The sequence below is a fragment of the Neofelis nebulosa genome, chromosome 1 (genome assembly GCF_028018385.1).
Source record: "Neofelis nebulosa isolate mNeoNeb1 chromosome 1, mNeoNeb1.pri, whole genome shotgun sequence".
NCBI classification, from domain to species: Eukaryota; Metazoa; Chordata; class Mammalia; order Carnivora; family Felidae; genus Neofelis; species Neofelis nebulosa.
Genome location: NC_080782.1, coordinates 751,936 through 776,730, shown reverse-complemented (window position 1 = coordinate 776,730; position 24,795 = coordinate 751,936). Strand labels below are relative to the sequence as shown.

Genomic DNA, 24,795 nt, shown 5'->3' with positions numbered 1-24,795 from the left:
GCACGGACCGGTTACTGCAACTGTGTTCTCACAGCGGGGGTGGGAAGGCTTCGGGGAGAGGCCGAGGGGAGGGTGGAGGCCGGGGCGGGGCGGGGCGGGGGTCCCGGGAAGGCCCGGCACGCGGGGCTGCAAGCCAGCCACCCGCACTGCCCCGAGGATTCCCCAGGTGACGGCACAGGACTGGACACGCCCCGATGTTTGGAGGTTCGTAGCGGGGGCTGCAGGGCTCCGCTCCGTGGTCACTGCCAGATGGGAGGCGATGGGACAGGGACGTCCCGGTGGGGGGGGGGGGGAGGGGAACACGGCGCCAGGACCCAGGTCCCCACCCCTGCCCAGGGGATCCTCAGAAAGTCCAGTTTAACTCAAGTCTCCAGGCTTTTTCTGTGGAGGGTGGAGGCGACCGGCCCATTAAGAAAACCACCCCAGGGGGCGCCTGGGTGGCTCAGTCGGTTAAGTGTCCGACTTCAGCTCAGGTCACGATCTCACGGTCCGTGAGTTCGAGCCCCGCGTCAGGCTCTGGGCTGACGGCTCAGAGCCTGGAGCCTGCTTCCGATTCTGTGTCTCCCTCTCTCTCTGCCCCTCCCCCGTTCATGCTCTGTCTCTGTCTCAAAAAAAAAAAAAAAAAAAAAAGAAAACCACCCCAAGTGCCACGTGACTGAGACTGGCTGTCGAATCCCAGAAAACAACCTTCACGAGCCCGGGAGGGAAGAGCCAGAGCCCGACTTCACTCAGTGGCACCAACTTCACCACGTGGGCCGTGGTGCCCACGGCCGAGTTACCGTATAACTGGCCTTTCCAACACCTGGCTACGCGTTCATGCGGTTCACTTCCTTTTAAGGAAAACACAAAGGTGGTTTCCGCCTCAGCCTGGCCGAGCTGAGCTCCGTCTAACTGCTCATCTACCTGCGGCGGCAGAAGCAATGATTAACTGGCTTGGAACTCACTGGAATTCACCGAGCTGGCACTTTGCCAGAGCTCGGAGCTTGGGGGGGGCGGGGGGGGCAGTGGCATGGTCAGGCCTCCGAAGGACCCAGCCGAGTCTTCTCAGGCTCACAGCCAAGGGGCCTGAGAAGGGCCATCCTCAGGTGGGGCACCAGTGTCCCGACCTCACAGGTACCTCCTAGGTCAAGGGTCGACAGCAAGGTGAAGGTGGGTGGCAACGAGGCCGGTCCTGAGGGGCGCAGGCGAGCAGTGCAGACGCGGCCTCCCCAGGACGCCGCAGCTCCGACTGTCCTCGGAGCGTGTGCACACAAACACGTATGCACGTATTTATATGCACGTATTTATACTCGTGCACACAATACATTATACACATGCCCACCACGTACTCATGCACGTGTACACACACACATTTCAACATATATACACACACAGGCATGCACACATGCTCACATACACCCCCCCACGCTCACATGTATATACATGTACTTGTGTATATGCTCACGTGTGCACATGCACACACATGCACACATACACACATGCACACACATGTACACGCGTGCCTATGCGTGCACACACATATACACACAGTATGCACATGCATACCCTCATCTGTGCACACATACACACCCACACGTGTACACACACACACACGCGCACACACTTTCAAGTGTGTGGCCTGGACTCCCCCCCTCACTCCGACGGCCACACGCCCTGGGCCAGGCCGTTTAGTACTTCAGGTCCCCATTGATGGAGGTCGTGGACACCCTGCTGACCAGCCCCTGGCGGTCCCCCCGTCTCTGGCAGTGGTTCCTGATGAGCTTGTAGATGGCGAAGCCGGGGATGGCCAGGCAGGGCACCCCAGCCACGATGACCACCACGGCATACACCCAGCCTGGGTACGTGACCTTCTGGGATTTAGGAAACTCCTCCTGGGGAGAGAGCAGGGGTGACAGCCGCATGTACAGCCAACAAGGTCTCCTACGGGGTCCGCACCCCTCCCCCCGTAGGTCACCTCCCGGCCCTCGTGGCACAGGGGAGGGGCACCCTGGGCTCCCGACCCCACAGGGAGCAAGACCCCCACTGCCCCCTCCGCTGCAGCCCCTCGGCTCACATAGGCAGGGTCCCAGACGCTGTAGATCAGCTCCTCGTTGACCTTGACCACAAAGAAGAACAGGAAAATGACCAGCATAAGCAGTGGACTGACCACCCTCCACGTGACTTGCCAGAAGATGTTGGGCTTGTGGCCAATCATGAACTCGATGTCCCTGTTGAACCTGGACACGGAGGTGGGAAGAAAGCTGTCACCGGGACGTGGTCAGGCCTACGATCCCCTCAAGGCCGAGGGCGGCTGGCCTGTCCAGCCCAGACAGACGTCACCGTCTGCAGCCACAGCCTGGCCTTTCCTCTGACCGGAGTCCCGGCCGTCCCTGTGTGGAGGTCCGGGCAGGCGCTCGCCAAGCGGGCTTAGAGCTCCGGGGATGAAGGGCAGGCCGGGAGGCCGTCCCGTCCCAGCCTCCCTGCAGGGCAGCGGCTCCACAGCTGGACAGCCCCCACCCCCCACCCCCCCGCCCTGGGCCGGACTGCCTTCTGCACCAGAGCCTGCGTTCTGCAGAAATGAGCGTGGCACCCGAGGAGCGTGGCCACGAGCTGCCCAGGACGCGGAGAATCCAGAGGACATTTCTGGGAAGGTACCGCTGCCCAGGCCTCAGCCCCAGGCTGGACCCAGCAGGGCCGGGGAGGCCGGGGTGCGTCTCCTCTGTGCGGGCCCATCCCCCCGTGTGTCGTGCGGCGACCCCCACGAGCGTCTGGCTTCGCGCCGTCCCGGGGTGCTCACGGATGGCCGCGCCCTCACTCACTCGGTCACGGCCCTGCATCACAACTCTCTCCCCCGAGTCTGCTAGAGCAGTGAGCGCGGGCGGGGCAGCACGCGTCCCTCGGTGGCCCCCGGGCTGGTTCGAAGCGTGTTGTGGCCCGGCGCGGGCGAGCTCTCACGGGTACAGAGGCCGCATCCCGACATCGGCGCGCCTCCAAGGGCTCGTGCGTGCGCATTGGTGCTGGACACCGGCCGGCGGTCTCTGAGGCCCTGGTGAGCCCGGCCCCTGGCGAGGGCACCTCGGCCACGTTCTGGGCCCCGGCTCACCTCCGAGCGGGACGTGATGCCCTGAGCGTCCGGCCGTGCAGACCACTGACAGGCCCACTCACCACCTCTCTTCACCTGGGGCTCCGTCTGGCTGCATGGCACTGTCTCCCCTAGAAAGGCCCAGAGCACCCGTGCCACGGAGCTCCCCTGGCCACGCGCCCCTAGTCGTAACGAAGCACACAGCACCCCCCCACCCCGGGCCAGCAGCCCTGGGGCCCCACAGGGAAGCCTTGCTCTCCACGGCGAGCGCCCTGCCCTGGCCGCGTCCAGCTCTCACTTCCGCTGCTCGCGCCCCACCCCCGCGGCTACTCAGCCCCTCCTGGTCCATCTGCGCCCGCGTCTCATGTAGTTCAGGCTTCGCGGCCTGTGAGACACGACAGTGCTTCGCCTCCGTGTGGCACAGCTGTCCTCAGTTAGGAATTTTCAATCGCGTGGTCAGACCGGAGGGGCCTGTTTCCGTGTGGTTGCCGATTCCTCTCTCCCACCCCCAAGACTGCGTGGCCTGTCAGTGCTCATCCGTGCTGGGTCTGGAAGCACCCACGGCTGGAAGTTCACACGGCTCCGGGCGGCCCGTCTCCTCTGCCCACGGCCCCGCCGACCCATGCCCCGCGCGCTCTCCAGGGACATGCACGCTCGGCCCCGCGTCACACACGCCCGTCTTCCCCTGCCCCGAGCGCGGGAACTTCCTGCCTCCCTCCTACCTGTCCACACCGTACACGTAGACCACGGCAAACATCTCGCAGAAGGCGATGATGAGCAGCGGGATGGAACCGGCGTAGCTGTCCAGCAGGGACAGCCAGTACTGGCCCGAGTTCAGCGTGAAGATGAACGCGATCAGGTACGTCCCCAGGCAGATGAGGCCTTCGGGACAGAGAACACGGCTGCTGCGGACCCAGGCCCCGCGTCCCGGCCGAGGCCGCAGCCTGGAGGCTGTCCCGGCCCCACATACCTGTGAGCAGCTCTTTGGGCCACTTTTCGGGGATGATCCTGAGGTCCTGCAGGGGCACGACCACGCCCTCCATGTTGCCAAACATGGACGACAGGCCCAGGCAGAAGAGCATGATGAAGAAGAGGACGGACCACAGCGGGGACACAGGCATTTTGGTGATGGCCTCCGTGAAGACGATGAAGGCCAGCCCCGTGCCCTCCACGCCCTGCAGGGTGGGCAGCTCCATCAGCGAGGCACGCGCCCTCCCGAGGGCCCCTGTCCTTGCCCGACCCTGCACCTGCTGAGCCTCCCCCCCACCAGGGCCCCTGTCCTTGCCCATCCCTGCACCTGCTGAGCACCCCTCCTCCGCCCCCCGCACAAGGAAAGCGCTGATTTCAGCCATCCGGGAAAACCACCCGAACTCATCTCTTGGGCCCAACTGCATTTTTAAAAGCTGACTGAGTTCAAACACCAGGAAGTGGGTGGCACTGCTTGGCAGCAGTCAGGGCCCCACGCGGCCCAGACAGACATGTGGCAGGCACGGCAGACCGTCTGCTCGCTGACAGGTGTCACCCCACAGGACGCTTCCTGAGCCGCTCCCCACGCAGCTGGGCTCAGAGCTCAGGATGACTTTACTAGCCTGAGCACGCGTCCCGAACAGACGCCCTAGGGCTGTGAACAGTGGGCCAGGCTGTGCGCGACGACGGGCTTGCGGACGCAGAAGTGCCAGGGCTCCGCGTGGCACCCCGGCTGACCCCGTGCCCCTGCCTTTGGGCCCACGTGGGTCAGTGAGACCTCTGCCTTGGGTCCTCCCTCCAGGCAGTGGGTGCTCCTGGCGGGGCTGAGAGGCTAAGTCGGGAGCCCGGGGCCCCCGTGTTCCCTGCAGGTCACGGGCTCCGGTCCCGGGGACCCACTCAGAAGTCAGGGACCCCAAAGTAACTTCACGGCATCTACAAGAGTCTGTGGAAAACGTGCCGCTGCCCTCCACACACCAGCTCCGCCCTGCGGGGCGAGCCAGGACTTTGGGAGGATGTGGTGGCGAAGGGCAGCGGTGTGCCCGTGCGAGGAAACTCAGGATGACCGGGCGAGCCCAGCCAGCCTCGGGGCACAGACTGCAGCAAAACCGAGGCAGACACAGCAGCCTGGTGGCCTGGGGCTGGGGCTGGGGCGGCGGGGACCCACTGCTGATGGAAAACTCGTGGCCAGGGCCCTGGTGGCATGTGGCATGCCCCCAAACACCGTGCGGCTCCAAATAAGAAAATTGCAGAATTAAAACTGGTGAATTCGGGCTCATAAACCTTAACGATACGGAAACGTTACTCATCATTAAAATTGGACTTAGAGGGGCGCCCAGGTGGCCCGGTCAGTTGAGCGTCGACCTCGGCTCGGGCCATGATCTCGCAGTTTGTGAATTCGAACCCCATGTCACACTCTGTGCAGACAGCCTATCCGTGCAGAGCTTGCTTTGGATCCTCCGTCCCCCTCTCTCTGCCCCTTCCTACCTTGCGTTCTCCCAAAAAGAAGATAGTAAAAACATGCTTTTAATAAAAGGGAAAATAAGACTGGAGTTCAAAGGCAGTGGCACATCGGAGGAGATCTGCAGCTGTACTAAGGTGTCAGCCTCCCCGAGTGACATATGCCAATCGAGCAAGATTGCGAGACGGTTATAAGGACACTGGCGTTTTTGTAGGAGGAACTATAGTAAAAGTAGCCCACGGGGTGTTTTCACGTGTTTGACGTGAGGCACTGGAGGAGGCCAGGCCCGTGGGCACCGGGCTCCCAGGGGAAGCTCGGCGCCCGCCCCCTGCCCCCAGAGCCCGAACCGCAGGGGCGCCACCCAAGGCACCGACCTCCGAGAGGAAGGAGTTCATGTCGCAGGTCTGGAAATGCAGTTTCGCGTAGGCCTCGGGCTCCGTGGCATTGAACCACTGCTGCACCTCCGCGAAGTTCTCCTGCGTCACGTTGCCCTCAGGCAGGTCGAAGCCGTTGATAAGCGTCAGGATGTTCCTGGAAGAGAGCCAGGCTGGCTGCAGGCCCGGGGGGGGGGGGGGGGGGGGCGGGGGGTGCTCCCTGGAGGCAGTTTGCAAGCTCCTCAGGGCGGGCGAGCCACCTACGTGTTGAAGCAGTCGTCAAAGCGCTCGGTGGCACGGAAGCCGATGATGGAGTAGACCACGGTGGCCGCGTACACGGACGTGAAGCCGTTGATGACCGACACGATCACCGAGTCCCTCTCACAGTTGTTGCTGCAGTGAGAGCACTGGCTGGTCACTGACGGCCGGGGACGCCCGCCCGGCCCGTGTCGGCGCTCAGCGAAGACGGCGCAGCTGCGTCCCGACCCCGCTCTGCCCTTCTGCCACTTCCCCACGCCCCCATAGCCGCCAGTCCTGGACACCCCGGGTTCAAATCCCTACTCCCCTGGGTCGTGAGGCTTCGAGGTGCCGGGCTTGGCCAGGACCCCCGACTCCCCCTGGACGCCCAAAGCCCCCCTGCAGCCCAGAGGGCCCAGAACATGGCCCCTGACCTCCCACCCCCACCCGCTGATGCCAACACCCTCCTTCCAGATGCTTCTGATGGCCGGCATCAGAAAGTGGGATAATAAGGTGTTGGCGAGGGTGTGGAAAAATCGGGCCCGCCACGGGACGGCTGGGTGAACACAGCGTGCCCGTCCACACACCGGGCGTGGCTCGGTCATGGGAGGAAGCACGCCCCGACACAGGCTGCAGCAGGGCCGGACCCCAAGGACATGGTGCGGTGACGGAAACCAGACGCAGAGGACGGCTCCCGGGAGTCCGTGCCCTCAAAACAGCCCAAGAGGCGGGCGGCGGCTGGTTCAGGGGAGGGGGCACGGGGCTCCCTGGGGCGGGCGGCATCTGCGGGGCCTGGAGACGGCACTGGCACGACCCTGGGAACGTGGGAGCCCAGCGGGTGAACGGCCCCGGGGCAGGGCGGGGGGGGGAGCATGTCCTGTTCCGCCCAGCACCAAGGGCCCTCCCCCTCCGCGTCTGCTCCCGAGGCTCGCTCTCTGCTGGACCACTGGTCCCAACCGGAAGGTCCTGGAGACCCTGGGGGTTTGGGCCCCTGCCGTGTGGGTGTCGGCCTGGGCTGGGCTGCAGGGACGGGCGCCCCTGGGGGTCCTGGGTGCCCGGGGGCGAGGGGGGTGGAACACCAGGGCTCAGGGTCACGGAGACCGAGGTGCCAAGGGGAGGCTGGGTCGTAAACGGGCCTCACTGGAGGGACCCCCCTGGTGAAAGCCCTCCGGAGTCACCAGCCCACCTCTATGCACCCCGTGGCCGCCCCCACTGCTGGGACCCAGGTCCCTGCACCCACCGCCCCCGCCCTTGGTAGGGAGGCCCGCCCACACTCACTGCACAGAGTTGTAGCTGGAGAAGGAGATGAGACCCCCGAAGGCCAGCGAGAAGGAGTAGAAGACCTGAGCCCCCGCGTCCAGCCAGGTGACCGGGTTGGCCAGCTCCGTGACCTGTGGCAGGACAGAGACCCCTCAGCCTCACTCCCAAGGTGCTGGCTGACACACGGCCCGGTGGCGGCCACCCTCTGTCCACACAGCCGTACTTGAGCCGATGGGCCCCTGACGCCCCCGGCCCGGCCACCCCCTGCCTCTGGGCGGACCTCAGGGGACTCACGTTGGGCGTGAAGAGAAACACGATACCATTGGTGGCTCCCTTCAGTGTCAGACCCCGGATGAGAAAGATGGTCAGGACCACGTAGGGCAGCGTGGAGGTGACGTACACGGCCTGTGGGCGGGGCAGGTGAGGGGGGGGGTGGGAAGAGAGGGCTGCGGGTTAGGACCCCCTCCCGGGTGCCCCTGGCCCCCAGACTCCAGGCAGGGAGGTGTGCCCGACCCTCCACTTCCCAGCGTTCTGCGGGACTGGGACCATCTGGTGCCTCCCGACTGGGGATACCGTGGGTCCCACGGCTTCCTGAGCACGTGGGCAGCAGAGGCCCCGCCCAGACAGCGGTGGGGGGGAGGGGTCACGACCCTCACAGCGGCCGAAGGTGCACGGGCGCCCCCCAGCCCCGCGGGCACCTTGCCGGTGGTCTCGATGCCGCGGATGGTGCACACGTAGAGCACGCTCCAGGCACAGGTCAGGCAGAGCAGGACCCACCACTGCACGGAGCCGGAGTCGCTGATGGAGGTGGAGATGTTGAGGGTCTCCCGGTACCAGAAATAGTCCACGGAGGAGCTGCGCGCGCACTCCTCCACGTAGCCTGGGGGCGGGCACTCGCACACATCAGAGCGGGCACGGGGTGCGAGCCAAGGTGAGGAACGGGGACCGGGGGCCGAGCCATGGGAAACACAGGTCGTGTTTTTGAGACATTGACAGCGGGGACGTTGTATGTGCCCGTGCACACCCACACATGCACACCCGCACACACACCCATACATGCGCACATGCGCACACGCACACCCGCACACCCGTGCACACACACCCGCACGCCCACACACCCGCACGCCCACACATGTACACCCCCCCCACGCATGCACACCCACACCCGCACATACACGCATACACATGCACATGCGTACCCACAAACGCACGCCTACACATGCACGCGTACACCCGCACACCCGCACATGCACACCCACCTATGCATATGCACCCACACACGGTGCACATTCACACAAATATGTGCACACGAGTGTACCTGCACGCAAACACACCTCCCATGCATACATGTGTGCACGTGCACACAGACCTATGTGTACATGCGCATATGCACACCCACACACGCGTGCATGTGTGGGGTGTGCACCCGGGCCTTGACTGCCTGCCTTCTCCCTCTTGTCCCTGCTGCAGGCAGACAAGAACCCCACAGGCTTGGCCCGGGGAGGGCTCACGATGCCGTCCCAACAATGTCGGGGAGCGGCTTCCGGGACACCCCACTCACACCCCCCCCCTCCGCCGGCAACTCAGAACCCCACGCACGGCTGTCCTCGCTGCAAGGCCCAGGCGGATGGGCAGCACCCCCTTCCTGGGCCACACCGCCCCTCCTGACGGGGAAGCCACCATTTTTAAGGGCTTTTCTCCTGCAACGTGCCCTTCTTTTAATGCCCTGTTGCCTTAAGTATGCCCTGGGTTTTGCCCGACCTGAGCTCCAGGCATCCAAAATCTGGAAAATCAGAGGGTAAGTGTCCGTGGACGGTCAGCCCGCGTGATCAAAGGTGCGGCCTCCCCACCCTGCTAGTGGCAGCTCCCCAGCTCCCCGGCCCTGCCCAGGGCTCACCTGTCCTGTTGGCGTTGAGCGGACACTCACTCCAGGGCAGGGGGTCCTGGAAGGAGTTGAAGAAGTACCACATGACCCAGGCGATGATGGTGTTGTAGTAGAGGCCCACCATGAAGGACACGAACATGGACGCGATGCCTGGAGGGACCAGACCGTCACTGCTCAGGAGTGGGGGTCACTGCTGGGAGAGGGGTCAGTGCCGGGCGAGGGGTCAGTGCCGGGCGAGGGGTCAGTGCCAGGCAAAGGGTCACTGCCGGGCGAGGGGTCACTGCTGGGGTGAGGGGTCAGTGCCGGGTGAGGGGTCACTGGTGGGCGAGGGGTCAGCGCCAGGCGAGGGGTCAGTGCCGGGCGAGGGGTCAGTGCCAGGCAAAGGGTCACTGCCAGGCGAGGGGTCACTGCTGGGGTGAGGGGTCAGTGCTGGGTGACGGGTCACTGGTGGGCGAGGGGTCAGTGCCGGGAGAGGGGTCACTGCTGGGTGAAGGGTCAGTGCTGGGTGAGCGGTCACTGGTGGGCGAGGGGTCACTGCCGGGCGAGGGGTCAGTGCCAGGCAAGGGGTCACTGCTGGGTGAGGGGTCACTGCTGGGGTGAGGGGTCAGTGCCGGGCGAGGGGTCACTGCTGGGTGAGGTGTCAGTGCCTGGCGAGGGGTCACTGCTGGGTGAGCGGTCACTGGTGGGCGAGGGGTCACTGGTGGGCGAGGGGTCACTGCTGGGTGAGGGGTCCTGGTGAGTAAGAGGTCACTGCTGGGGTGAGGGGTCACTGCTGGGTGAGGGGTCAGTGCTGGGTGAGGGGTCAATAGTGGGCGAGGGGTCACTGCTGGGCGAGGGTTCAGTGCCAGGCAAAGGGTCACTGGTGGGCAAGGGGTCAGTGCCGGGTGAGGTGTCACTGCCGGGTGAGGGGTCACTGGTTGGTGAGGGTCAGTGCTGGTGTTAGGGGTCAGTGCCAGGTGAGAGGTCAGTGCTGGGCGAGGGGTCACTGGTGGGTGAGGGGTCAGTGCTGGGGTGAGGTGTCAGTGCCGGGCGAGGGGTCAGTTCCAGGCGAGGCGGTCACTGCTGGGTGAGGGGTCACTGCCGGATGAGGGGTCAGTGCTGGGGTGAGGGGTCAGTGCCGGGCGAGAGGTCAGTGCCGGCTGAGGGGTCACTGGTGGTTGAGGGGTCACTGCTGGGTGAGGAGTGAGTGCTGGGTTGAGGGGTCAGTGCCAGCCAAGGGGTCACTGCTGGGCAAGGGGTCAGTGCTAGGCGAGGGGTCAGTACTGGGGTGAGGGGTCAGTGCCGGGTGAGGGGTCACTGCTGGGTGAGGGGTCACTGCCGGGTGAGGGGTCAGTGCTGGAGTGAGGGGTCACTGCCAGGCAAGGGGTCAGTGCTGGGGTGAGGGGTCAGTGCCGGGCGAGAGGTCAGTGCCGGGCGAGGGGTCACCTCCGGGTGAGGGGTCACCGCTGGGGTGAGGGGTCAGTGCCGGGCGAGGGGTGAGAGCCGGGCGAGGTATCAGTGCCGGGTGAGGAGTCACTGGTGGGCGAGGGGTCAGTGCTGGGTGAGGTGTCACTGCTGAGGTGAGGGGTCAGTGCCGGGCGAGAGGTCAGTGCCGGTGAGGGGTCACTGGTGGGTGAGTGGTCAGTGCTGGGGCGAGGGGTCAGTGCCGGGCAAGGGGTCACTGCTGGGTGAGGAGTCAGTGCTGGGGTGAGGGGTCAGTGCTGGGCGAGGGGTCACTGCTGGCTGAGGGGTCAGTGCTGGGGCGAGGGGTCAGTGTCGGGCTAGGGGTCAGTGCCGGGCGAGGGGTCACTGCCGGGCGAGGGGTCACCCCCGGGCAAGGGATCAGTTCCGGGCGAGGGTCACTGCTGGGTGAGGGGTTAGTGCCGGGTGAGGGGTCACTGCTGGGTGAGGAGTCAGTGCTGGGGTGAGGGGTCAGTGCTGGGGCGAGGGGTCAGTGCCAGCCGAGGGGTTAGTGCCAGCCGAGGTGTCACTGCTGGGGAGGAACCTCCTTGCTGACCTTAAGGAGTGGACGGAGGAAACTTGGAGAGCAAGAGTGTGGCCTCAGCAGTCAGCCCACCTCCGGGCCATCCAGCCACTCCCGAGCCCTGATCAGGGCAGGGAGTCAGCAGGGGCGGGGGTCTCTACTCTCCCCGTGCGTCTACACCCTCCAACCCGCTGGGCGCCTGGGGACTCAGGATGGTGTCCGCTGCCCCGCTGGCCCCCGGCGGCCAGCAGTGACCCAGGCCCTGACCTGAGCTTGTAAGGAGGGGTCTGCGAAGGCCCGGGGGGCGGGGCCCAAGCGCTGGGCCCCTCTTCTCCCTGAAATCAGGCAGTGAAGGCGGGCAAGGAAGGAGGGGCGCCTGCTGCCAGTAGGGGACCCCGGCAGAGCCCGGCGGCGCACCTACGCCCTTCAGGGCCGGGTGGATGGAGCTCCAGACGCCCACGCTCCCCTTCCGCAGCCTCTGCCCGATGGCGAACTCCAGGTGCAGCAGGGGGATGCCCTCCACGACCAGCAGGATGAGGAACGGGATCATGAAGGCCCCTGTGTGGGGAGAAGCGGCAGCGTGTCAGAGGACGGCTCACGGGAGGGCGACGGGCCACCCCTGGCGACGCAGGCGTTTGTAGGAAGCACCTGCAGAGACACACACTTGGGAGATTCCCGACCACAAGGCCACGAGCACCGCCGCGCAGGGAGCCACCACGCGCCACCTCCCGACGGCAGCCCCCGGAATCAGCGGAGGCGTCCACGTGCGGGGGGAAGCCGGGTGCGAGGGTCAGAGGGGAGAGGTCACGGGAGCGGAGGGTTCAGACACCGACCCGGGGGAGTGCACGCCGGGGTCCTTGATCTGAGCCTCGGGAGGCTAGCTGGGGAACACTGAGGGCCTCGGAAGGCCCTGACCCGGAGCCGCGACCACATGAGGGGATGCAGGGACCCCCGGGACTGGGGGCACCAGGACCAGGCTGGCTCAGCGCAGGACAGCAGGTTGAGACGGGAAATTAGCGAAGGCGGCGGGCTCGGGGCCCCTGGGCCGCTCCCTCCTCAGGCCGAGCGCGACCTAGCAGAGACCAGCACAGCCGAGGTCACCAGAGCGTGAACTTCGGGCCAGGTTGCAGCTGCGCTGTAGGGACTGCTGACGAGGGTCTGGACACACTGATGGCTTCAGGACTGACCGGTGCGTTCGGCGGGGGGCGGGGGAGGGGCGAGCATTCGGTCCCTCTCCTGGGCCATCTGCCAGCATCAGCCTATACCCCCTCTGCCCTGGGTTCGCTCCCTGCCTCTTTCTCCTCTGCGGGGTCCCTTGTGTTGGGAGGGACAGCCCCACCCCCACCCCCGCGCAGAGCCCAGTGGCGCTCCCACCCCGCAGTGGGCCATCCTCGGTCTGCGTGCTGGACTGCCTGAGTGGCCTCCCTCCCAACGCGGGACTCCAGGGACAGGCCCCTTCGGATGCCGAGGTCAAAATTCCAGGACAGCAAGGGGCATGGGCCACGACTGGGGATGTGGCCCTCAAGGTGACAATGACAGAAAATCAAAGAGCGAGGACGGGCACGGGGAACGAAGACCCACCAGCTGGATCCCCTTGGGTCTGGGGGCCCAGCCCGGGCCACAGGCTCACGGGCAGGGGCCACCTACACCCCACCAGGACCTGCTCACCGTGTCACCGTGTCACCGTGTCCGTGAGGGTTAAGATAAAAGAAAAGAGCTGCCTCTCCAACGTTTTCTTAGGGGCTTGATTTGAATCTCTAAGCGGGGCGCCTGGAAGCTCGGCCGGTCAAAGGCCCAACATCAGCTCAGGCCACGATCTCACTGTGAGTTCGAGCCCTGCGTCAGGCTCGCTGCTGTCAGCACAGAGCCCACTTTGGATACCCTGCCCCCCTCTGTTTCTGTCCTCCTGCCACCTCGCGTGCTCTATCTCTCTCAAAAGTAAACATTTTTTTTAAATAAAAGAAAGAAAAAAAATCTCTGAGCAAAATTACCAAGAAAACAAGTCCGTTTGGGGACAAGGCTCCAGAATGTCCTTCAATCTCCCCTTTTCTCATGACGCCACTTTCACCCACCAGCCTTCCGGTCCCTCCATCCCCATCAGGAAACTCCTATTCATCCTGGGAAACCCCATTCGGATAGCCCCTCTTCCAGGAAGCCACCTCGTTCTCCTGGCGCCCTCCCTCACACAAGCTCCTCCAGGTGGGCGGCTCCCCTGAGTGTGAGGCTCCGCCCCGGTGGGCACAGCCAGTGGGGGAAGGGGGGAGGAGGGGTCAGGCACATGCCCAAAATGAGCCGTCTGTGCCCCCACGTTGTGGGGCCCATCCCAGCGAGGCAGGTGGGTCTGCCTACCCAGTACCCTGGCCCCGGGCAGCGTCCAGCCTGGAGCAGCCCCTCGGCCCCATGCTCTTTTCCAGGGATGAGAATGTTCTCCAGCAAGGCCGAGAGCTCTTTACAGATTAGGCCCTGGGGGATACGTGGCTTTTTTTTTTTTTTTTTTTAAACCCAGCTACTTCTTTCCTTCCCGTGGGTAAAGGTGGAGGAAGCAGGGAAGGGCAGAGGAGGGAGAGCGGCCAGCAGGCACCGTGGCGCCTGGATGTGGTTCCAAAGGTCCCTGGAGACGGGCGTCCCTGTGCTGCCCAGGCTTCCGCACCGGTGGACACGCGCGCACACACACGCAGAGGCAGCCCGCTGCACGGGGGAGGGGTGGACGGCACCCAAGGGGGACAGACCCGCTGGTGCGGAAGCACGGCTTGCGTTTTAAGGAACCGGGATACAGGGCGGGGAGTCTGGAGACCCACGGGAGGCCCAGTTGTGTTAGTCCTGAGGGGTAACCACACTCTCAACAGGCCGCCAGGGGCTTTGTGGGATGTGGGTGGCACTCATCACGGAATTGGTTCCGGGAAACTGGCATCATTTCCCCAGGCTCCCGTAGGCGATGGCGACAGATGTGTGCGTGGGGGACCTGCCTCCCTCAGGGTCCCTCCCCCTCAACCCTCTCACTGTCACCCCCAAGGTCCCTCCCCTCCATCCCTGTCACTGTCATTCTGAAGGCAGATGTGGATTGCTGCCCCCCACACCCCCACCCCCGGGCCTTCCCGCCTTCCGTCCACAGTCCAGACCAGACTGAACTCTCCAGAAATCACCCAAACGCCAGAGAGCCATCTTGGGCGAGCCGTTCTGCCCTCCCTGCCCCTGGGGCCTGCACCTTAGAGCCCGTGCCCAGGTCCTTTCCAGGCCCGGGAGGACAGCACGGAGTCACCATGGCCAAGGCACAGAAGGGCGATACTATCTGAGCTCACAGAGGAGCAAACTCCTAAAGAGAAGTGCACCCGGAGATGCGTCTGACAAGTGGCAGCAGGGACTCTGGGGGAGGGGACAGACAGGGACCCTTGGAGGAGTTCCTGATGCCAGCTCTGGGCTCGGCTCACGTGCCCCTGCCCAGCACCCCGGCCCAGGCCCACGTCCACACACGGGTTTCCTCCTAGGTCGGCGTGACCCACAAACCCTGCAGCACCTTCCCATACCCACCCCAGTCCCACCCCAGTCCCACCCCAGTCCCACCCTAATCCCATTTGCATCCTATTCCCACCCCACCCCCCTCCGATGCTCTCTCCTGCCCCAGGAAGCTTCCCTGTGAGAGCGCGTGCCCCGTGCACGCTCTGGGTCAGGGCGTGGGGTGGCTGTGTGCCACCCCACCATGTGATGTGGGGATAAACCTGCCCTTCAGGGGCTCGTGGACCTCTGTCACTTGCAGAGGAGCATAGAGCCCGGTGCCCAACTCCCACTGAGGTGGGAGGAGCACTAGCCAAACACAGCCCCCTGAGGTGGTGCAGGCGGAGGACACAGCCCACCCGGGAACCACCTGCACCTGCGCCCTTCACAGCGCTGCCCCGGGGACCCCAGTCAGAGAGACCCAGCGTTGGGGACCTTTCGAGTGACCACACAGTCTCCTAACGCCATGCGCCAGAGGGGGCACTGCGCGTGGGTGCACGCGCGCGTGGGTGAGTGGGTGTGTGCATGCATGCGTACGTGCGTGTGTGGGTGCACGGGCGTGTGAATGTGTGTGTGGGCGCGTACTGTGCACGCATGCGTGCATGGGTGCGCGCGTGTTGTGTGGGTGTTGCGCGGATGTGCGGGGGCGTGTGTGTACACGCGTGGGTGTGGGCTGCGCGTGTGTGTAGGTGCGTGCGGTGTGCACGCATTGAGAGCGTGGGTGCGTGCGCTCGTGGGTAAGTGGGCGTGTGCGTCAGTGCGTGATGTGTGCGCGCAGGTGTGTCGGGTGGGTGCGTGCGTGCGCACCGCCGCGGATACAGCAGAACGTTGTCGACTGAATCGAAATCAGGGTCTGGGATGTCGTTTTGTCTACTTTTCTGACTTTTTTTCCCCAAAATATAAAGTTAAAAATAAAGTAAATGAATATTTGTCGTACTTTGCAAATTACCCAAAAGTCCTGGAAGTAGTTGGAGGCATGTTACGTCTTCACGGAACCAGCTCCCTCAAGTCACGCCACCCCCCCACCCCTTACAGCTGGGGCCGCAGGCGTGGGAGGCGTCGCAAGGAGGGTCACCGGCTGCGGTCACCTCCCTACGGCCCTCCGCCTCCTGGGCTCGGCTGCTGGCCTCCCGGTGGGCGTGGGTGGCCTGGACGGGACAGAGCGTGAGCCACGGAGGGTCCCGGAGCGCAGAGGTCGGACCCCCAGCCCCGGCGCCAGCGTGGAACCTCGCTGTGGGGGCGCAGGGCAGGCCTCCGCTCCCCGGGCTGACTGGGGGACAGCCCGTCAGTCTGCAGGGTCTGGGGGCACGGTTCCCGCGGGTGAATACAGCACCAGGACCGCAGTGCAGGGGTGCAGCCAGCCCCCTTCCCTGTCCAGGGGGCAGGAAATCTGCGGGGTGCTGGGCTCCCAGTTACAAGTGAGCAGGAGCAGGCTGGGACCCTCTCTTAGGGCGGCCCTGGGGGGCACGTGAGCGGAAAGTCCCAGAAGGAAGGGGCATTGGCCCCAGAGGCAGCTGGGAGGCAGGCTCAGGGACCGACCGCAGAGGCTGCACTGCTGGGGCCCCTCCTCCCTCTGGCTCCCCCTGTGCTGTGGCTGCCGCTTCCGCTTCCGCTTCCGGAGTCAGAAGCTGGATCAGGGGTCTGTGAGACCTGAGGAGGCCTGAGGTCCCTCCCAGACCTTGGGAAGCTCAACCCTGGGAAATTCAGGGCCCCTGAGGCTGACCCAGGAACGAGCACTTCTGCCTTTCCCGGGGATGCTTTTAGATCACAAAGCCTAGGTGAGAGCCTGCGGGTGCTTCAGAGTAAGAAGCAAACAGCCCCGCAAACACATCACTGGGGCGCCCGTCCCCGGGACAGCCAGCCTGCTCTGCACAGCCCGTCTCCCCAGTGAGCACCTGCCCCTGCCCCAGACCCCTCCTTGTTTACAGCTCAGCCCCAGCCCAGGGTTCCCCAGGGCTGCGGCCGCGGACTCATGGAGGTTCCGTCCCTGTCGCCCATAGGGCCCGGAGGCGGGCGAAGCGACGATGGTGAGGACACAGAGCCAGCGTCACAGGGCTGGGGGAGAGGGAGAGGGGCAGCCTCGGCCTGTGGAAGGAGACCACTGCGGTCCAGGCAAGGCCCTCCAAGGCCTCTGGGGGTGGCAGGGCGGCCTGAGGTCAGGGAGTCCTTCTGTGGGTCGCCTGCTCCCGGCCCAGCTCCCTCCTCTATCCAGGCAGGAGTGCGGTGCCCGCGTGGTGGCCCTGCGAAGGGCTGTCCCCCACTGCCCCTCCCGCTCTTGGAGAGGGGGCTCCATCCAGAGGAGTGGCCGGTACCCCTCAGACCCCTCACATCCAGGTCAGGTGTGCTCTTCGAGGACGCACACAGACGCTTGGACGCGCGGGTCCGGGCGGCAGACATCCCTCGCCGGCCCCACGAGCCAAGAGCAGAGCGCTGTGGGGGCCCGGACCGCCCTGCAACCCTGCCCAGCCCTGCCCCCGCTGCGGACGTGGAGGCTGAATCCACAGGGGAGGCAGGTGGCACTCCAGGGGGACGGCGTGTGTGACCACAGCCCCCGGGGACTCCTTCCCCTCCCTGCGAATGGGCTCCTCGGTCCGGGGCCCCATCCCGTTGTTCACAGGCGGACCCCCTTCCAGCCTGGGGCTCACCTCCGCCGTGGCTCTGGCACAGGTAGGGGAAGCGCCACACGTTGCCCAGGCCCACGCAGAAGCCCACGCAGGTGAGCATGTACTGGGCCTTGTTGTCCCACTGGGGCCGGGAGCCGGCCTCCTTGGCCTCGATGCTCTCCAGCTGGTCCAGGGACGGGATCCGGTCCTCCAGGCCCGGGTTGGGCAACACGAGCCTCACCATGGTGGTCGCAGGGCCGGTCCCTGGTGGCCCAGGCGGGTCGGGAGCCAGAGGGCGAGTGGCCGCAGGCCCAGAGCCCCAGCACTTTATAGGGAACCTTTGGCACCTCGCCCCGAGCACCTGGCGTCAGCAGATCTGGAGGTGAGTCCGCCCCAACTGTTAATGCCTTATCTGTGGAGGCGCCGCAGACCCTCGGGACTGCCCCACAGGCGCTGGCCGGCCCCTCCCACTGAGCAAACGCAGCCGCCAGGGCTCCTGCCCCCAGGGTGCTAACTTCCCCCCCTCCCTGCAGGACACCGCTGCTCTCCAGACCCTGGGATGCTCGGCTCAGGCTCACCGTCACACTCCCCAGCGGCAGAAGGAGGTGGGGCGGCCCCCCCTCTCCCCGGCTCTCTCTGCCAGCAGGCTATGTGCGGGGCCATCCCTGCCCCGCCCCACCCCATCCAGGGCCGTGGGGTGGACCTGGGCCCTGGGAGCAGCCCACTCCCCTACTCACTCGGAGTTTGGAGCCGCCTGGACCCCTCCGGGCCCCGAGCACCAGGCTCTAACCAGCTTCCCAGGGAGCTTTGGGTCCCCGCTGGCATCTGGGTACCGAAGCCCCTTCAGATGCGGGGTGCCTGTAGGTGGGCCCCTGGGACCCACAGCAGCCCCCCAGGGCGCTCGGCTCCCCGGGTCGTCACCCGGCTGTCCCCCAGCCTCTCCGGGCAGCTGCGGGATTTCTGTCCTCCTACCCAGCGCCGGGCATGGGGCGGCCCCTAGAGGGGTGGGGGGACGGCAGTGGGAAACGGGGTTCCACTGCGGTCAAGCAGGGAGGCTTGGGGGGCCCGCGGCACACGCAGAGAGTGTCGTAGCCTCCACCTGGTGCCCTCTGGCCCCGGGTGCCCTCCAGCCCAGCCTGGCCTCTAACCTGGGAGAGCAAGGGAAGAACCCCACCTGAGGGTTATGACGGCCAAGCCGATCCTGAAGGCAGAGCAGAGTTTGGGACAGAGTTAGTGTGGGTGGGGACGTGCCCACCAGCGATCTGCACCTGGCAATCCTTCCGGCCCGCTGCCACTTTTCCTGGGTCACTGACCAGGCCACACCCAGCCCCCTCGGGGCCGTTCCCTCGGGAGCTCCCTTCACTGGCCTGTGGGGTCAGCTGGGTGCAAAGCCCTCTCTGATGGCCCTGTTGACCGACCTCCACTCCCACCCGGTCCTTCCCAGAGGGATGGGCTCTGTCGCTGGGAGTCCTTTGCTTATCTGTCTCCCCAGTGACCCGCTCCACTGGACAATAATGTCCCTTCCGGCCCGGGGCTGCCTGACCCTGACCCCACCCCACTTGACTGGTTCATGCTGACATTCGAGGAACAATCCAGGGAAGGCGAGTGAGGGTCACTCGGGAGGGGTGAGTCAGGAGTCCGACCTTTGCCCTTAGGACAGGGGGACTGGGGAAGGGTGGAGGCCGGAAGGGAGGAATCAGGTTAGAATTTAGGCGCATCTGGTTCCTGAGACGAGAGCAGGACAGGCGGACAGATGCCACCGCAGAGACAGAGAGGGAGAGACAGAGGGACAGGAGAGGAGACAGACGGAGAGATGGAGACAGGGACAGAGGGACAGAAACAGAGGGAGAGACACAGGAACAGAGATAGAGGAAGTGACAGAGACAGAGGGAGAGACAGAGGAACAGAAGGGGAGACAGAGACAGACAGAAAGACAGAGACAGAAGGACAGAGACAGAGGAGAAACAGAGGGAGAGACACAGGAACAGAGACAGAGACAGAGGGAGAGACAGAGACAGAGGGAGAGACAGAGACAGAGGGAGAGACACAAGGAGAGGCACAGGAACAGAGACAGAGACACAGGGAGAGGCACAGGAACAGAGACAGAGACACAGGGAGAGACACAGGAACAGAGACAGAGACAGAGAGACAGAGGGAGAGACAGACAGAGGGAGAGACACAGGAACAGAGACAAAGACAGAGGGAGAGACAGAGAGACAGACGGAGAGACAGAGAGACAGAGACAGAGGGAGAGACAGAGGGAGAAACACAGGAACAGAGACAGAGACAGAGGGAGAGACAGAGGAACAGAGAGACAGAGGGAGAGACAGAGACAGAGGAACAGAGACAGAGACAGAGGGAGAGGGAGAGACACAGGAACAGAGACAGAGGGAGAGACAGAGACAGAGGAACAGAGAAACAGGGAGGAAAGAGGTGCCCCAGGCTGGCCCAGGTCCAAGGGGTGGGGACGGGGATGGTGGACGGTCTGGACACAGGGCGGAGGTGCTACCTGGACCCTGAGGGCCAGCGGGGGAGAGGAGTCTGGGCTGAGGTGGGGAGCAGCCCAGGGCTCTGTCCTGGGTGTGTCCGGAGTGGGGGCCCTCCCCACAGGAGCCCTGGTGTGGGGGAGGGTCCCCGCCCCACCACAGGCCCCCCTGAGGGGTGTACCTGGGGCTTCCTCTGGGCAGCTCTCTCTGGAAGCTTCCACAGGAACCCAGACCCGGACTGCCTTCCCTGTGGCGGCCAAGGCCCCCACCCCTTCAACCGAGCCTCAGCCCCAGATCAGATCTCGGGGCTCTGAGCCCCAGCTTCCCCATCTGTAAAACGTGATCGCGGTAGCCAACTCCACGGCTATCTTCCGGGAAAATATCTGGAAAGTGTACCTGGGTGAGAGAAGGCCAGGTGCCTGAGAGCTAGGCCTGAGCAACCAGGGTCCCCACAACAGGGACAGGGGCTCCAGCCAGGCCCCAGAGCTTGCTTGGGCCCCACAGCAAAGCAGTACTTTCTGCCCTGCCCTGGGGTGCGGTGGAGTGCCCCCAAGGCCGGGTGCCCGGGTGCCACCCACGGGCTCTCCGGGCTCTGCCCTCCTAGGTGGGGGGCCGGAATTGGGGTGTGGAATGCGGGGCACAGACATAGACCCAGCAGGAGGTGGGGGGCTTCTGCCACAGCCCCCATGAGGCTGCGGGCCCTCGTGCTCCCCTGCCTCCCCCCACTCCCCCTGCTCCCTCCTGCCACTCCTGCCCCCCCCCCCGTCCCCTCCTGTCCCCACCCCACTCCCTCCTGCCTCCTCTTTCCCCCTCCTGCCCCCTAGAATCAGCTCCTGCACTCTAAGGCCAAGGGTCTCAGTGCCAGGAGTCCCACCCGACCTGCCTTGACCCCGACCCTGTCCCCCCACTCCGGCTCACCGGGCCCACATCCGCCCCAGGACCTTGGCGTTCTGGATGCTCCCCCTGCCTGGCTCCCTGCAGCGTCCACCAGGCCACGGTCCCCCATGGTCAAGTGGTGACGTGAGCACACAGGGCTGCCCATTGCCCGCCCCTCTGCTCCCCTCTCTACTTTCCTTCCCTGGTGGGTGGCATCATTTCCTTCTGAGGCGCGGTTCGTCCTGTTATTTCTCTAACTGCTTTTCTTCTCTCTTCCCCCGAAGGCCCGAGGCTGCCTGGGCTCTCACGGTTGGCCAGATGAAGGGGTCCCGCGGCTGTCCCCAGATGGGTGCATCCAGGGAGGTGGCCGGACAGGCACCTGGGCCTCCGTCCCCAGCTTCGCTTGCCCAGGGGCCACGGGAGCCCCGCAGCCACGCTCAGTGGTCTTCGTGGCAGGAAGTGCCAGGCAGTTCCGGTGAACAGGTGAACCGACTAGATGAGCCTTTGCTTTTACTACGGTCATGGTTGGAAACAGACTGAGGCGCTAAAGCATCCCCACCTCCCGACCCCTGTCCGGGTGCCGGGTCCCGGGGCCTGAAAAGTGACGGCCCCACCCTCGGCTGCACGGGGTGGACACCTCCCTCGCAGCCCAACAAAAATGAGGGCGCATTGTGAGCAAACGGAGGTTTGTCGTGGGGCCGGCAAGGACCCCGAAGTGGAGCCCCTCCCCCCCACCTCAGACCACAGCCCCTCCCCACGTTTGCCCAACAACTTCTTTTACAAAAGAAGGTAAAGGCCCCTGAGCGTTTTCAGCCCCCCACTGCAGATGAGCTAAGCGTCCCCTCCCCTTGTTCCGTGGACCCCAGGACCCCCCACGGCCCACCAGCTGCCCCGGGACACTCCGGGTCCTGATAGACGCGGGACAGGACGATGAACGTATTCTCCTAACTCAGCTGGTCTGCTCTGTTGTACGAACAGGGGACAGGGGACACGTAAATCACAGGACACGTGTCCATCCGCTGCTTGTGTCATCGGTCAGGCTTCCTGGCAGCAGGACACTGCGAGGAGCGAAGTTTTCAGAAGCCAAAAGTTGCTCGCGGGATCTCTACTGCAGGGTCTGTGCACAAGGGCCGAGGGTCACCTGGATAAGTGTGCACATGCGTGAGTGACACACGCACCCTCACTGCCTCACTGCTTGAAATTATACTGTCTGTGCACGATTTTTATTTTCCTTTTATTAAATTAAAAAAATTTTAAACTGAATGTACAGTTTCACTCATTTCATTTTTTTCACCTTCTATTAAATTTTTCTTTCCGATGCCACGTTTGATGTGGAACACGAGAAGTACTCAGTGTGTTGGGTGTACCTTCCGTGATTATAGCAAATTTCCCGAATGTGGCTCATCCCCGCAGTGTCCATTTTCCCCGAAATAAATGTATTTGTACGTACGTGTGTTTGTTACTGTCTTATGGGTTGATGACCTTCCATAAAGCAGCCATATCCGGGTAACAGTCACCCAGACAAAGGCATAGAACATTCCAGAACCCCAGCGCCCCCCCCAAGAGAACCGCACAGGGGGCTCAGCTCTGGTGGGCTGTCCCTTCCTTCCCTCCCTCGGAGATGCCTGCTCAAGTGTCCTTGTCTCTGGAGGCTCTGCCCCTTCCCGTCAACCTGCAGGGTGGCTTGAGACATTCTGGAACATGTGTGCCGCGAGCTTCCTCCCCACGCAGCCGCTGGCCTGGCCTCGCTGTCCCTGGTGTCTCCCTGCTCCCTGCCCACACAATCGATGGTGAAGATGCCCTCACGCTTTATTCTGGAAGCAGTGGGGTTTTGCCTGAGACTAAGTGCCCCCCCCTCGAATTATTTCCAGGGCAGCGGGTTCTCTAGAGGGGTTTACCCCAGGGCTGTTTAGACGTGGCCTCCCCGCCTTCCACAGGGCCGCTGGGCCCACACTCCTGGTGCTGCCCCATCTCCTGTCTCTCCCTTCTCCTGTCTCTTGTCTCTTACGTCTCTCCCGTCTCCCCCATCTCTGATGTTCCCTCAGCTTCTCTGCACGTTTTGTCGAGGGCACACGTCTTACTTGTGTGGCCTTATAGCGAATGCGCCTGAAAAAGCGTGTCCCCCTCTGCTCTCCTTCGCGGACGTGCTCTGCTCACACGTCCACACGTGGCTCAAACGTCCACAGCGAGCCACCCCCACGGAGAACCTGCCGGATTTGCAGCGGCGCTGGGCGCCTGCCGGCCCTCGGATGGAGGCCATGGGCCCAAGGAGCAGCAGGTTCTCCTCCTGCAAAGGAGCAGGTCCCTCCGGGAATCCAGGCCTCCTCCTCCTCTGGAAGCTCCGCGGCTCGGGGTGGAGGTCCTGAAGGCCTGTCGTGAGATCCGGTCCGGGGTGTGTGTGTGCTGCTGTGAACCGCGTGGCTCCTCAGCGTTTGCCTCCCGGCGGCCTCCCCTCCCTTGGAAATCCGGTTCTAACACTGGCGATCTTTGATTTTTACAGATAACTTCAACACAAAATCACACCGACGGAAACGACGGTTTTTCATCCTTTTGCCTTTCATTGTTCTTGCCTCATGACAGCTCGTCGGGCACGACGCGGGCACACGCAGTGCGAGCCACCCTCCCACTGTCACCCCTGGGCCCCTCAAGGACGGCGGGGACTTCTGCACAAACACCCACTGGCCTTCCTTCTCCCGGTAGCAGCTTTACCAGTGGTTGTGAACGGGCGTCAACTCGATGAAATGCCTTCCTACGTTTGCAAGAGGGTTACCAGAGGGTTACCAACTTGCCGCCCTTCATCCTCTCGATGTGGCAATTACACGCCTTGACCTTGCCCCGCGAAACAGTCTTGCATTCTTGGAGTAACGCCACTGTCCCTGGCGCACAATTGTTCAGTCGCCGGATTCGGTTCAGCCCAGGTTAGTTTGTGGTTTTTACAACTGTTCCTGAACCGTGTGAGTCACTCCACAATCGGAGACCCCCCCCCCCCCCCCCCCGCCAACCTCAGGCAGCCGGCTGTGCAGAACGAGGGGACCAGGGCTGGCCTGCTCACTGCATTGTCACTAACAATAGAAATTTTCACTCAGAAATCTTTGCTAGTTTCATAAGTTTAAGAACCCGTGAGGGCACCTGGGTGGCTCAGTCCGTCGAGCATCCGACTTCAGCTCGGGTCATGATCTCACAGTCCGTGAGTTCCAGCCCCGCGTCGGGCTCTGTGCCGACAGTTCGGAGCCTGGAGCCTGCTTCCGATTCTGTGTCTCCCTCTCTCTCTCTGCCCCTCCCCCACTCATGTCTGTCTCTCTCTGTCTCAAAAATAAATAAACATTAAAAAACAAACAAACAAACAAACAAACAAAAAAACCGTGTGGCTGACAGGGACCAGACAGCTATGGAAGCTGTTGCAAAGTGGATTTGATCCTTGATCAACTTTGTGGTTTGGTGTGCCGGGTTTTATTTCAACAGGCCACACGTTCAGCGTTAGATATTTTACACCTTAATCTTCGGGGAAGGAGGATACCCCCCTTTGAAATCATGGAGAATGGGTGGAGGCGTCTGTGTGCTGGGCAGGAAGCCAAGGGGAGGGGCACCGCCCTGGGACGTCCCTCTCCCAGGGCGTTAAGGACAGGATGTCACCCTGAAGCCCTGGGGCCCCTGGCATGGGGGGGGGGGGACTGGTTGCTCATGACACATGCCCAGCTTCTGCTGTTCCCTGGAGCTGAGGACTGGCCACAGCAGGTGAGGGCGGGCCCTGGGCTGTCCCGTGATCACCAAAGTCATTAACCTTTGTCTTAAACGGGGTGGTTTGTTTTCATGAAGGAGCCTGAGCCGAGTTACTGAGTCATCACAAGTCACCGGATGGGATGTTTGATGCTTCCCCGCCTCCCCGCCCCCCCCCATTCCTGGACTCCAAGGGTTATCTTCACCCCCACGGAGTCGCCTCTGATCTGTTATCTGTCTTTCCTGTGCCTCTGCCTTCCCAGGGGAAGGGGGAGCACTGTCTCTCCAGGGGCAGGGGGCTGAGGAGGCAGAGGGGGAGAGATGGAGACAGACGGAGAGTTGGTGTCCCTCTGTCCTGCTGCCTGGCACCAGCAGGTGCCCAAGGTGATGGCACGCATTGGCAGGAGGCTCTGTGC

General features: G+C 63.9%; 1 protein-coding gene and 1 long non-coding RNA gene across 2 annotated transcripts; one reads left to right on the top strand and one right to left on the bottom strand.

The window, feature by feature from the left end:
- Nucleotides 1–761: 761 nt before the first annotated feature.
- Nucleotides 762–17,663, bottom strand: SLC6A19 (solute carrier family 6 member 19). Its single transcript, XM_058711099.1, has 12 exons — nucleotides 17,343–17,663; nucleotides 11,623–11,763; nucleotides 9,255–9,392; nucleotides 8,056–8,237; nucleotides 7,652–7,762; nucleotides 7,376–7,488; nucleotides 6,125–6,253; nucleotides 5,861–6,017; nucleotides 4,032–4,236; nucleotides 3,784–3,943; nucleotides 2,054–2,216; nucleotides 762–1,871 (listed from the first exon to the last, which is right to left on the bottom strand). The coding sequence occupies exons 1-12, from the start codon at nucleotides 17,542–17,544 to the stop codon at nucleotides 1,668–1,670; spliced, it is 1,905 nt and encodes a 634-aa protein (XP_058567082.1). The 5' UTR covers nucleotides 17,545–17,663; the 3' UTR covers nucleotides 762–1,667.
- A 2,949-nt stretch (nucleotides 17,664–20,612) lies between these two features.
- Nucleotides 20,613–22,111, top strand: LOC131501204 (uncharacterized). Its single transcript, XR_009256689.1, has 2 exons — nucleotides 20,613–21,145; nucleotides 21,641–22,111. It is a non-coding gene; the product is annotated as an uncharacterized LOC131501204 (long non-coding RNA).
- Nucleotides 22,112–24,795: the final 2,684 nt, after the last annotated feature.

Bases quoted from the DNA above. Each gene is read 5' to 3' on its own strand.
- SLC6A19 (XM_058711099.1), bottom strand. From the start codon at position 17,544: ATGGTGAGGCTCGTGTTGCCCAACCCGGGCCTGGAGGACCGGATCCCG. The intron at 6,018-6,124 runs GTAGGTGGCTCG...GCTCTCTTCCAG, and splicing joins TTTGACGACTGCTTCAACAC to GAACATCCTGACGCTTATCA. The intron at 2,217-3,783 runs GTAGGAGGGAGG...CTCCGTGTCCAG, and splicing joins TACGTGTACGGTGTGGACAG to GTTCAACAGGGACATCGAGT.